This window comes from Apostichopus japonicus, chromosome 8 (genome assembly GCF_037975245.1).
Source record: "Apostichopus japonicus isolate 1M-3 chromosome 8, ASM3797524v1, whole genome shotgun sequence".
Classification (NCBI taxonomy): Eukaryota; Metazoa; Echinodermata; class Holothuroidea; order Aspidochirotida; family Stichopodidae; genus Apostichopus; species Apostichopus japonicus.
Window position 1 is genome coordinate 25093231 of NC_092568.1, and position 13307 is coordinate 25106537.

Genomic DNA, 13307 nt, shown 5'->3' on the forward strand with positions numbered 1-13307 from the left:
GTCCGGACAGATAATACTGTCCGCCGGACACAATTCCCCCCGAGAAAGTTGTCCTACGGACACAATTCCCGTGGAATAGTGTCCGTGAGACGCCCGGACACTATTCCCTGTCACACTGGCACCTTCTGTTTAGAGTAATAGCACCTTCTGTTTAGAGTAGTAGCACCTCCTGTTTACGGTAGTAGCACCTCGAGTGTAGGGTAGTAGCATCTCCTATTTAGGGTAGCAACGCCACCTGCGGGCCTTTTGGTGTTCCATAAACTCCAGACTCACCGTTATGAATACAGTTCGACGGAATGTTTTACCACCCCTTCTATGGGGTTCCTTCATAGTTTGGTACATCCTATCCCAACGCGTGATTAAAACGGCTGATTCTAGCATTCTATGCAATGTTTACAGAGTGCGCCATCGTTTTTACGAGAATGACAAAAACATAAAATGAAGAATAAGACGATGGTACACCGTGAAGAACGACAAGATTATTGAGGGTTTTGAAAGGCTCGTCGAACATCAAAATGCCTTGGCACTTTCCTTGGCCCGAGTACATTAAGAAAAAAGCATGTAGATATATTTTACAGCATTATGTTGGAAATTTCCTTGAAGAGAAACTTACCCTCGATCAACTCAGTGTAGATTTGTACAGTGGCACTGGTACAGTCACAGATGTCAAACTTGACGTGTGGGTATGTAGCAACGTTATGAAGGGTTAGCCCAAGTAGGCATTACTCCCGTACTCGATGAGTGTAGCCTAACGTTAGGTTTGATCAATTCACTTATTGAATCGTGCACATATTGCTGTTAAGTATATTGACTACACTAATGTACAGTGAATATTGTACAGCTTTGAAATGGAATGAGTGGCTCCAAAACTGTAGAACTGGTTTCAGCTCAGTGAATGATCTGAAGTTCCTTTTCGGGTTATTCAAGCTATATGAATTATGATGTCGCAACCTTTACCAATGATGCATGCATATTAGTGTACTCTATGCTGTTATTAAGAAGCACAAAAACGTCCCATAACGACTGGAAGTATGGTATATACCATGTGACCACTGCCGGAGTAAAACAAACTTTGTACTTTCACGAATGCTTATGCACCTCCACACCAGCATGGAGGCTCAGTAGACTCGAACATTATATGTGTAATATTCTTTGTACCTGCAGCCAACATTACATTATCAAAATAGTTTGTTACGGCACATACAGCGGATTAGGTCACGTTTATGAAAACTCCCATATAATGTTGGGTTATTCTCAAAATAAAAGCAAGTATTCTCCATACATTTAGCCAACATTATATTATCAATATAGTTTTGATCCTCTGGGGTGACTGCGCCTTCACCCAGAATATTTAGAGGCACAGTGGACTTTTTCACTTTTGTTAAACTCCCACAATGTTGTTGTGTTGTTCTCAAAATAAAAATTTCTGAAAATTAGAGTTACTTAATATAAATAAGCAGTGGTTGATTTTACCAAGAAAAAGGATCACTAGATATTTATCTCATATTGATAAATGTGTATTAAGTTTACTCCTTACGAATTACATTTATACAGTGTGTTTTGTGTAGTACTGTAACATAAAGAGGGTTGTTACTCTCACCTGAAATTGTTACTTTTGCAAATTACATCACATTGCAAGGTCAATCCTCATCATTCGGGGGAAGTACTTGATTCACTCATGGATGCATCATGCATGTGCAGTTTAAACTAAATTTAAAAAAGAAAAAATGTAGGTTTTCTCTTATGATTGATTAACCTTGGAAATTCTGACTAAGTACTGTTAGTGCACATAAATTGATCAAACATTCATATCCAAGCAGCTTTTTTTTTGTCATCTGGCAAGATATTTCTTTATTTTATTTATCTTTGTTCCATGGGCGTCAACAGGTGGGGGACGGGGGGGACATGTCCCCCCACTTTCAAAAGTGGAGGGGATATCATATCATTTGTCCCACCCACTTTTCAGAGTAGTTATTAAAAAAAAATCACATGCATATGCGCGATTTTCTATTTAAGGTCAAGAAATCTGGACTCCCTGGGCCCCTGCTATCTATCACTTGCACCGCCATATATCTCCCATTCTCCCAATATCCTAAATCTGCCCATTTAATTCGTTCGGGGGGGGGGGGGGGGAGACCATTCGAAAGTGTATTGAATCTTGCACACATGTTGTTTGTATGGGTTCCAAGGGATTAGGTAAGCCATACAGGTAGGTGGTGATGAGTTACTATGTTCATATCACTACCTCCAGTCCCTTGGACTGGACGGACGAATAGGGGTGTAGGGGTTAAGTAATTAAGGCTACATGTATTCGCCGGATATGGTAGATCTTTATTGTTGAGGCTAGGCGCTACACACGCTCTGCGCGCGGTGCCTTTTTCTGATTATTATTATTAAAGTACCTGGGCACATAACAACTGACGTCTCGCACCTACATGCATGTATTATATATACCACTCCACTCATCCCGGAGGTGAAGGCGCCACTTTTTCAATATTTCGTTTGAGATGGACGCTGTGTAATTCGTCTCCCTTGGTGTCAGAACGGCATCTTTCTACCAGTACTTTCTGTCGGAATTTAGTTTTGTGAGACAAAATTTCTCCTCACAGATCTGGTTCTGATGTAACTAAAAACGACTCAGGAAGGCCGTCTCCTGCGATCTAGGGGGTCTTATGTACCCAAAATTTTCTGGTACGCTACGCGCCAACCAATGGTGGCGCTCCGCTTAGATAGTATAGTGTCCCCCTCACTTTCTGAAACCTGCTGACGCCCATGCTTTGTTCTCCTAGGCCATTAATGAAAACTTAAATGTAGCTGGGGCACCTGTAGAGCTGAGAGGTGGAAATGTTGGGAGCATCTCTGTGTCAGTACCTTGGTCGATGCTTCTCACAGAGAACAGCAAGGTGGAAATAAAAGGTCTAGAGCTAATCCTTCAACCCAAGTACAGAGAAAATGAAGAAGACTTTGGAGGTACAACATTTCTAATTAACTCTTTTAAGTCTTCTAAAATTTTGTCATAAACATACATGTAAAACAATAATTTCTAAGTAAAGTGGCATGTTGGCAGGTGGGTGGATTCATCTCACATCTTTGTAATGTATGTATCCATTATAAAGGTATTACCTTAAGAATTTTCTGGATTAATGTATGTTAAAAATCTTTCATGAGTAGTGTTAATATTTTGTTTGACATTTCTGATACTATCCTTGATTTTTCAGTGAACAACAATACTGTAGGTAAAAAAGTTTAGAGAAAATTTTAGGCAAAAGTGGAAACTGTATATGATGTCTAACAGAATTACTGTATTCCCTCACATTGTTGTCCCGATTTAGGGCTTGCTGAGTCCATGTGGAACAGTGTTAGTATGACCAGCAGCATGATGCTTGCTCAAGATTGTTTGAAACAAGAACCATCTGTTGGGGAACAAAGGGCTGTAGAGAGTCAGCCATTTGAAGGTCCTGAATTACTGGCTCAAACGATCGACTCAGGTAAGGTTGCTGTTTGATGTTAAGATTTTCTCTATCGTTAGGTGATATATTGGGGGGGGGGGTCCCCCCTTGCAAAGGTGCTTCTACATAGATTATGCCATAAATAGGATAGCAATTAGTCTTCAGATTGTTGACAAGTATTCCTGCGTGTGTCTGTTTACTTGTTTATCTGTACTGTACGTACCAAAGCTTAAGATGGAAGTTCAAGTATTATTTTCACACTGCTGTAAGAAGTGTCAAATGGGGCATACCAAGAAAACCCAGGACAGACCTCTCTGTTTTACATCAGTCAGTGGAGAACATAAACAACCCCCTTGATGCAGTAAGGATATTTTGTTTGATGCATTAGGGAAACACTTTTCCACAGTAGGAAAGGTCTTTTCTCTACATACTATTTTCAGATTATTTTTGATTGTGTATGCGTAATCTGTGAATTGCATAAGTTAGCCAGTGTGTATGATCTGTTGGATCAGCTACAGCTTCCAGAAGATGTCCCAAATTGGCTAATAGAGATGCAATTTCTTCTGTCAAATAAATGTCTGCTCATCTTGGAATTTTTTCAGTGCTGACAAGAATTCAAGTTACATTGAGAGACACTGTCATACGATTCGAGCATGTTCCAGAAAATGCAACTCGAGGTGTGGCCTTGGAGATGCAGATTGAAGTGTAAGTGGTTTAGTGTCAAAGAGTTGAATTATAGTTCAGTTTGTCACATGAAAGGTGGGATATTTAATATATATTGGTGCCCTACATGTGGGAGAGAAGCCAGGATGCGGTGGGGTGGAGGGAGGGGGGGGCAGATGCAGTTGTGGTATCCAAAGTTGACCATGGTCAGTGAAATTGATGGCTTCTATGGAAGCCATGCAAATTTGGAAGGGAAGTCACGTTGGTAGTGAAAACACAGTGTATCCTTTTATACTGTGCATTTTGCACCAACTTGAGTGTAACATTTTGTAACACCCAATTTTTTTTTTTAGAGTAAAATGTTTAAAGAAGGTAGGAGTACTGCCAATTTAATACTTATAATTAATTGTTGTAGAATAGTGTTACAATTGTCTTTAGTGTGTACACATTTTGTGCAAACCACTCACTGGTTGACCAACTACTAACTACCCTCCATTACAGACTTCAGTACTACGATGAACTCAGTCAGGAGACTCCACGCACAGACGGCAGTAGTGTGGACACGGGTCAAAGGTTATTCGAGCCGGCACCATTCATCAAGAAACATTTCCAAATGATGGGTGTCAGCTTACACTTTGAGGAATTTCCCGAAGAATCCAGATCCCAGAATGATTTCTCGCCGGGCGGCTACCAAGATCTGTCGATGAATTCACCACCGGTTCACATCTTGAGGAACTTCCATGGTTCCCCGTCCTCCCCTGAGATGCCTCCCCCTCACAGCGGTATCCCTTCATCACATCCTAACTCTTCAGACCAAAGTAAAGGATACCTGACTCTATCACTGGTTGGAGAATTTGCTGGCAAAATGGAGCTAACAGTGAAAATTAAGCAGAACGATCAAGTCCCTGGAGCTAAAGTGAGTGTCAATATGTCCAATCACACATGGCCGATAGATTTTGATTTTTTTTCCTTTCAAGCACGAATATCAAACCAAGGCTTAGACCAACATTGCTTTTAATAGCTGATGTACCAAGATTTGTACTTATTTTACATATGTATATACTTGTTTAATTTAAGTTTCATTGTTGTTAGTTAAGAACACTTTTTACCAGCTGGTTGGGCTGTTTTGGACTGAAAGGCAAATCTTCTTTCAGGTTGATCTATGACAAGAGGGCACATGTTTGTCTGAGATGACCAAATTTCTGTTTGCACCACCAAAGTCAAGTTTGCAAGGTTGTCCAGCGGACGACTAATTGTTGAAATCAAATTCAGAGTGAACTGTAACTAAATCGGCCATACTCCCAAATTGGTAAAATTATATAAAATGGTATCACCCGCCATCATTTTGGAGATAGTGAAATGAAAACAATAAACAGTGGTAGTGCTATGGTCCACCCCAAGGGGACTTTTACTGGCCCAAAACTGGTATTCTGTTCACCACACCTGCAAATCTCTCCTACAGTGTACCTATTGGTAATTCTTTGTTGTTTTGCTACATACTCTCAGATATACCAAATTTGCTATTAGGACATATCAACAATTATAACCTAGTTGTCCGAGGAACAACCAGAAAACATCATTGAAAATTTCCGTTGGACAACCTTCTCTAAGAATTAGGTAAATTATTATTTCTTTGTTTTCATTTACACCCAGGCTGAAGTGGATTTGATGACAGGATCAATGAACCTGTTTTTCTCTCCTAAACAAGTCCACCTTCTCATGGAGCTCGTCCAGGGATACTTGTCACCAGGTAGATATCCTCAACTAATGGTGGATCTCATCTTGCTACTAAATATTACAAAAATTAGAGATTAAAGGTGTATTTAGATTGCATCCAGAATCTGATGTTTTTCTTTTTAGGTTTGTTAAGAGTACATTTTGCCATTTGACATGATATATTGTCATATGATATAATTGTTAATAATAATCATCTCTTCCAGCTATTAGTAATGACAACTCAGCCGCAGGCATGCAGCGAAATAAACCGATGGTGCACGAGGATTTTGAGAGGATAGAGGGCACACTTCAACAAGAGATGATATTGAGGGGCACCGAGATGTACCCAACTGATAGGATGAGGGATCCAGGGGTCCTCTCAGATGATGATATTGAACCTCTTGCGCAATCCTGTGGTGAGTCTGGTCAGGAGTATTGCTGTTATGACTAATGTTCATGATATGTATTATGTAGAGCTTGGTGAATATTTTAGAAATGTTCTGGTTACTTTGCAATGGAAAATATGGCCTGCAAGAAGTTTTCGTATGGAAGTTTGATTCTCGGCTGATGATGAGCTTTTGAGGGAGGATGAGGGGGTGGGAGGTGGAGAGAAGCATAAATCCTGAAACCACTGTCAAGATGCTGGAATCTCTCTCGTCACTGTTGGTTATTTGAAAATATGTGACGGTGTACATCTTTCTTGGAAAGCTTAGAATATAGCTCAATTGGGTTAGGATAGAAAGTTAACATAAACAGAAAAGGTCCCTTCTTCAAGCAATTAAAAAATCAGTTTGTGAAAAAGGTATGGTTGGTTAAACCATGTAAGGTTATTTCTTTCATGTAGATAGATAAGTCAGTAAAATGGTTTGATGTATTTCCTCTAACTTTCAATTCCACCGTTACCAAGACTATATAATGCGTTAGTCTGTACGTTTCAAAACCATCGCGTAGCTCAACGTTTGCGGTTTTCTTGTTTTTCCAGAGGATGACATATTTTACTCCATGTCTAGAGGCAGAGCTTCTTCATCCTCATCCTCTTACAGATTGACCAATGATATGGAATCCTCCTACACCAGCACAATGAGCACTGCATCTGTTGATACAAATCAAACCGGTGAGTCAAAGCAGATACTGACATAAGTCAAACTCAAAATTAAAATAAAACTGTTAGCAAACTGCTTATCCACTAGAGAGCCTGTGTAAGAGAATGTGTGAAAGTAAGTTGGCCTGACGTTTCGATCCTAGCAGGATCCTAGCAGGATAAGTAAAACTCGTTACTGATTAAGAGATTCCTGGAGTGTCTTCCATTTGCAAGTTAGCCCTACTTGAAAAAAAACAGAAGGCCTCACACAAGCCAACAGATCTAGAACCTAACCTCTAGACCTCTGGTATTCAAACAATTTTGAACGGTGACCCCAATTTTCACCTTGATTACCTTGGCAACCCTCCAGCGGCAATGTTGTGGATGATGTTATGTTAAACAACTTTCCCCCTTTTCTTTCCCAAATGTGAGCCATCTTTTTTTTCCGAAACTGTTATCGACCCTCCAAAATATCTTGGCAACCCTAAAGAGGTCGCCATCCCCCCCCACCTCCCCTCCCCCAGTTTGAATAACAGGTCTCTATACCAGCCTTCCCAAACTGTTTTTCTGGCAACACACTTCTCCTGTCTCAGATTTGTGACTCGATCTTTCATTGGTTCTAATCTAGTGCGTGTGTACTGTAGTAGTGTGTAATGTAGTGTGTAGTGTCAGTAAACTGACAATCAACCTCGATAATATTAAAGACAGATCTCAAATAACACAACCACAAGTTTCGACCTTGAGGGCTAAGAATGCTGCATATTTGTGCTACGTGTAAATATTAAATCGACTCACTGGTAGTTCACCAGTTAGTAAACCATATTCCAGAAAAAGTGTGCGACCCACCGGGAATAGGTCGCATACAACCTTTCATCGCAACCATGCTTTGTTGGGAACTAGTGCTCTATACTTTATCTCTGTAAGCTCTAACACAGCTGGGGTAGAGACTTCTAGGAACAGATAAATTAGAGCCAAACACCTTAAATCTGCTAGCTAGCCTTCTCATCAGCCATGACACTACAGCCACAAACTAATGTACTTCTGTAAATTGTAAGAGCAAAAACAGTCAGTGGCCCTAGTGGGATATGAATCAGTGCACACACGGTTTATTCACTCCTAACTGATTTGAATACTGTTCCCATAGGATATAAAACAACCATAATCTGACATGCTAAATTTAACTTTTTGTTGCAGGTACCTCCACTCTAAGCACCTTGTCGACAGTACCGTTAGGTTACAGCCAATCTTACTCAAAGGACTATACCAGTCGACCACATAGACATTCAAAGCACAGAAAAGGTAAGTCATGGAGAATTACTTAATTGCTGTTTGTTTCCGCAACAATTTTTACTTTCCTGTGTTTTTTTTTATCATAAAACAGTGAAAATAAAAAGGATTCATGTAATCCCCTCACTGGCCACCAATCCTTTCCCTTCCCCCACCAAAAAAAATATTATCACAGCAAGAATCATTTTTTTATTAGTCAGTTTGCACAGATTTTGTTATTTATACCACTCCAGATGCTTTTATTTGGTGACTCAAACAGAACAAGTGTAGATTCATGCAATTTGAATATTAATTAGCCATGAGAGTCATTACCATGTTTCGTTATGTGAAGCAGGTAATTCTTCCAGTAAATGACACCGGTGCAATATTCCTATTAAGCAAAAACAACTCTGCAGTGTGTATTATCTTTGAGAAAGTGATCAGATATAGGAAATTATGCTCTTTTTTTATTTCATTATGGCTTATTTTATATTCCATTGCAATAATGCCAGGCATTATTTCCAAAATGACCCTCCCAGTCCAGCAGTTGTGAATGATGAATTCCTTTCTAAAATCAATTATATTGAATGGCTCACACTCATCAGTAAGGAAGACCGCCATGAACCTAAAAACAACACAGTCCTAAATTTCCTTTTATGGATCAATAATGTTTTACTTACTTAAAATTGTTTTGTAAAATTTGACTGCACTTATGAAAAATTATAGAAATATAGTGTCCTAATCTATGCCTTTACTTTAAACCTAGCAAGCTCAATGTAGACCTATTGAATGTATGAATGAATAAATCATTATGTTACAACGTTCATTTGTAGTTAAAAAATATGGCATGGCAAAATAATTCTTTTGTCTTCTTTCTTCTTTTTCCCCAATAAAATAAGCAGCTCCTGGTCTTGAACAACTAGTTGAAGAAGTGACCAGATACAAATTTCAGTGTCGTAGCCTGTCCATCACCTTGCTGCACAATGACCCTACCAAGACCAGTCTCTTCTCTCAGAGCCTGGCCGGAGGAAGAGAGGCATTACCCCGAGGATCTCAAGAGGAAGGAGATATTCTAAAACAGAGGGCTGAAGACTTTTTTCAAAACATTGGAAAACTTGGCTTTGGTCAAAATGACAATAAAAATAGTTGGAGGGATAGATTTACAAAGGCCTGTCCTTTTGACCATATAAGGTACAACATGTGCTATAGCAGGGTTGTCCAACTTACGGCCCGCGGGCCATAGTCCGGCCCGCCGCAGGGTTGCGTCCGGCCCGCCAGAGATGCTCTATACGGTGCGAAATTTTAGTGAGCAGATTTATTGATAACAATTTGAAGCTATATAATCAATCATTCGAACCTTCTGGGTCCAAAAAACTGCATACAGGTCAGTTTGTGTGACACTCTCTCAGCGTAGGGGGGGGGGCGGCTGAACTTTATTCATCTGTTTTATCAGGAAGGAAAATAAATCAGTGCGCTCCGCGCGCAGTGCTCACATTTTGTTGCCTTGGGCTTCGGGCAAAAAATCGAAAAATCGAGCGTAGGGTTTCATGCGGCCCCCTCCTTCATCATAATCATTCCATGTGGCCCTCCTCTGCAAAAGGTTGGACAACCCTGTGCTATAGTATCTGTATATGTCTGTATTTTAGAAGTCAAGAAGGCAGGTAACGTAATTTATATCTAGTACGGTATCTGTCAAGTTGTTTAGTTCTTTAGTTATGAGACTAAGGCGTCAAGTTGCTATCTATACGAGTTCTTTGATGAGATAATGGCACCTTCGTTTACTCTTTTCATTTTCGCTTTCTACTCATGTTATCGTTCCGCCAAAGTCTTCCACTTCAGTTTTTCCGGAAACTATAAAGCCTCAGTCAAATTTAGTTGGAACCACATCCCCATTCAAATATTAAGCACCAAAGTCCTGATTCAAATATTTAAGCTGTTTTGATTATTAAGGTTGAAATAAGTGAAGGAAGTTTTGAAGTTACTTCCTTAGTCCCTAACTTTTCACTTTCCATTCTCTTTGTGTTATTGTTTAGCCTCAGATATAGCCAGTTGACACTTTACATTTATATTCACATAGTAATGTGCCAAGTTTTTTTTTTTTTTTTTTTTTTATCTCAAATTTTACATTTCTTCAGGTTGATATGTGCTCCAATAAAACTCCAATGTGTAAGAAGAAGTGGCAGCAAACATGTGGATAGTGATTTTGACCTGTCGATAAACACAGCCGTTGTCGAAGAGTGCTTGATGCATCGGGAGAGGAGTAGTAGAGAGTCCAGGCACACTCAGTGCGATGAATGTATCGAGGTATTGAGCCCAGTAACAACGTTTATACAGGAATAGGGGAAGGGGTGGGGCACTGAAGATTGGTCAACTCCTGCAACTTTAAACATACGGAACAAACCACAATTGTTTTACTCAGTTGCATGTGCATTGGTTCAAATTTTTTTATGAGTTCTTGTAAATTGCAAAATACATTCTGAGGGTTTAAAAGTGGTAAGCTGTAATATCCCATGGCTATTAGCTTTTTTGGTTTCATTTTAAACGGTAAGGTTTTCATATTCAGAAGGACATGGTTATTTATGGCGATTGATGCTAATGATTTGTTCATTACCTACGCATGTAAAGAAGCTACTTGAAGTAGAACTTATGTAGAAAATTGTTACAGTCTGTGCTGTTTTCTATGAATTTCTACAAATATTCCTTCGCACAGATCTTAACCTTTGATAACAAGAACAAACCGAAAGGGACTGAAGAGCCTTGCATCAAGGTGATCTGGAATCTTCATGCGCAGGTAAGACTATGAAAAAAGCAAACCAAGGCGAGAGTTTAAAAACAAGTAATAAAAGTCTTCTTTGTCCCTTAAAACTTGCAGCCATTACATATAATGACACCTTTATCTTCTTTTGTTTTCACATTCTTATGTAGATTACATTTTTAGATATTTCCCCCTCCTGTGCGGTTAGGCAAACAGTTATTCTCTGTTTTGAAAAAAGACTTTTAAGAGATTGGTTGTGACAAACTAAGGAACCACAGTATTAATTGTATGGTAATCGATATATTACAACTAACTGCCTTTAATACTCTAGTTGCTAGATTACATGCTTTTTTCGCAAATACATGACTCGAGTACCATGCCTGTATGAGAGATATTTGTGAGGAAAAACAAATAGTTTGTGTCGTTCTAGGCAATACATATTTAATTGCAGAGTTTGTCTATAACTATTCCCTGTTACTTTTGATTTGATTTACCAGGGAGGGCAACATAGAAGGAAAAAGCTTGAATCGACTGTCAACATCAACATCGGTCCACTGAGCAGCGAAATAGATATTTCGCTAGTGGATCGACTCTACTGTTTGCTTCACCCACAACAAGTCTATGCATTTGACATCAACAGTGGCCAAAACATTTACAAGTCTTTCCACTCGATACACGGTAAAATGGTGAGCACTATATAACTGCATGTTTCGTTTTCGATTCTTTCAAAGTTTGTTTCCTGTTCTAGTTTCAGCGATTGCTCGAGTTTATTCTAGAACCTAAACTCAAAATTATTAAAGCTTAAACTAACAAATAATTGTTTTGAGTGTTTCAAAAAGTTGCTGTTTCCTTAAACTTTTTATATCATGAAAAAGCTGTCATGTTCAGATGTCAACCTACAAAGTTCTATCGTGACAAATATGAAAACTAAATTTGTGTTTACTTTTGAAGACATTTTGGAATTTAAGGAAAACTTAGAGATATCATGATGCAGTTACTGTCTAGGAGTTTCTTTTAAGTATCATGTAGTTTTTGTTTCGATACTGGAATTTATGCTACAACTTCAGTCATTTTATTTTCAGTCCAGACAGGCTGTATTCAATCAAGCCCTTGATGAAGGTCCTCAAGGTCCTGAACACAAGATTTCAGTCTGTATGACTTGTCCACTGGCTCATTTCCCTTTCAGGTACCGATATTTGCTTTTCTTGGGTTTTATATTTTGTTTTTTGTACACTGTTGCTGCAGAGACTGAAATTATTCGCAGGATACTAAAAAAAGAAAAAAATTTTATTCGTTCAAAGTTCATGTTTTGCAGTTGGAAAAGTTTTGTGTTTAACAATTAATACCCCTTTGGAGGAAAATTCGAATTTTTATTTTGGATTTTCTATTCACATGGCTAAACGACTGTAGACTGGCCCGTTGAATAAAGCAACCCGTTCTGTTAGAAAGTTAACAATGTCAAACGATGTAAAATGCACATGAACTTTAAGCAAGTTTTTTCCTGGGAAATTAGTGTCATCGTGTTTAAGTCCTGTAAACAGCATGCTCAAGTAACACAAGCACATTTGGATAGATCTGCTAAAATAATGTCATAGCATGTGTACTCGTCTAACCTACTTTGCATATTGGAGTCAGGGCAGGAGGTATTATTTGATTTAACTGTTTTGTATAATCATCAGTTGGTCACACTGTTTTCAGGTGAGAAGAAAATACTTCATGTGTGTATCTACAGAACAAAGGACTAACAGATTTTGAGTGAACTTAAAGAGGTATCGAGTGGAATCTGGTTACATATCTCTAGAAATTGCTATAAACTTTTGAAATGCACGGAGATAGATTTAACATTATAAGGCACAGCACAGGTGGGGTCTCCTCCTCCTCATTGTTTGATGCACAAAGACAGAAACTAATATTAACCGAGGTATCCCATAATACAGTTTCCTTTGTACTTTGTTTTATCGCCAAAGATTTCCCGTGCCAGACCTTAGAGATTTGAGTGACATCGCTTGGTTCACGCGATCAGTACGACCCGAAATACTACACACTTTCTTTGAAGATCTAGAAGTCAAGACCGTGCTAGGAGATAGCAAATCCAACCAGCAAGAGTTAATCATTCAGGCCAGAGAAATAAATGGTAAACCATGTCACCTGATATCACCTTTACTTGGGCAAACAGTGGAAAGGAGATAGTCTTTGTGGTGAAGAGTTGAGGCGGAATTGGTGGTACTTATGGTAATTGGGGGGGGGGAGTAAATGGGGGAGGACATTCAGTGATATAGTGCAGAAGGAGAGGTTTATTGTTGGTATATGGTTCCAAATTTTTTGTTTTCAGTTTTCTATTTCTTTGTATTGCATTGTGTTGTACAGCATTCAATAG

At 39.0% G+C, this 13307-nt stretch overlaps 1 protein-coding gene across 2 annotated transcripts in view; it reads left to right on the top strand.

Moving 5' to 3' along the window:
- Window positions 1-390: 390 nt before the first annotated feature.
- The window catches only part of LOC139971241 (autophagy-related protein 2 homolog A-like), a 37439-nt gene continuing 24522 nt past the window's right edge, over window positions 391-13307 (top strand). For both annotated transcript variants that reach the window (XM_071977533.1, XM_071977534.1), the window contains exons 1-15: window positions 391-683; window positions 2790-2970; window positions 3333-3488; window positions 4052-4154; window positions 4614-5028; window positions 5766-5862; window positions 6053-6244; window positions 6811-6942; window positions 8104-8208; window positions 9078-9366; window positions 10311-10479; window positions 10886-10966; window positions 11428-11616; window positions 12013-12116; window positions 12898-13064. In XM_071977533.1, coding sequence (XP_071833634.1) covers window positions 516-683; window positions 2790-2970; window positions 3333-3488; window positions 4052-4154; window positions 4614-5028; window positions 5766-5862; window positions 6053-6244; window positions 6811-6942; window positions 8104-8208; window positions 9078-9366; window positions 10311-10479; window positions 10886-10966; window positions 11428-11616; window positions 12013-12116; window positions 12898-13064 — 2548 coding nt within the window. In that variant the 5' untranslated portion in view covers window positions 391-515. The remainder of the gene's footprint in view (window positions 684-2789; window positions 2971-3332; window positions 3489-4051; window positions 4155-4613; window positions 5029-5765; window positions 5863-6052; window positions 6245-6810; window positions 6943-8103; window positions 8209-9077; window positions 9367-10310; window positions 10480-10885; window positions 10967-11427; window positions 11617-12012; window positions 12117-12897; window positions 13065-13307) is intronic.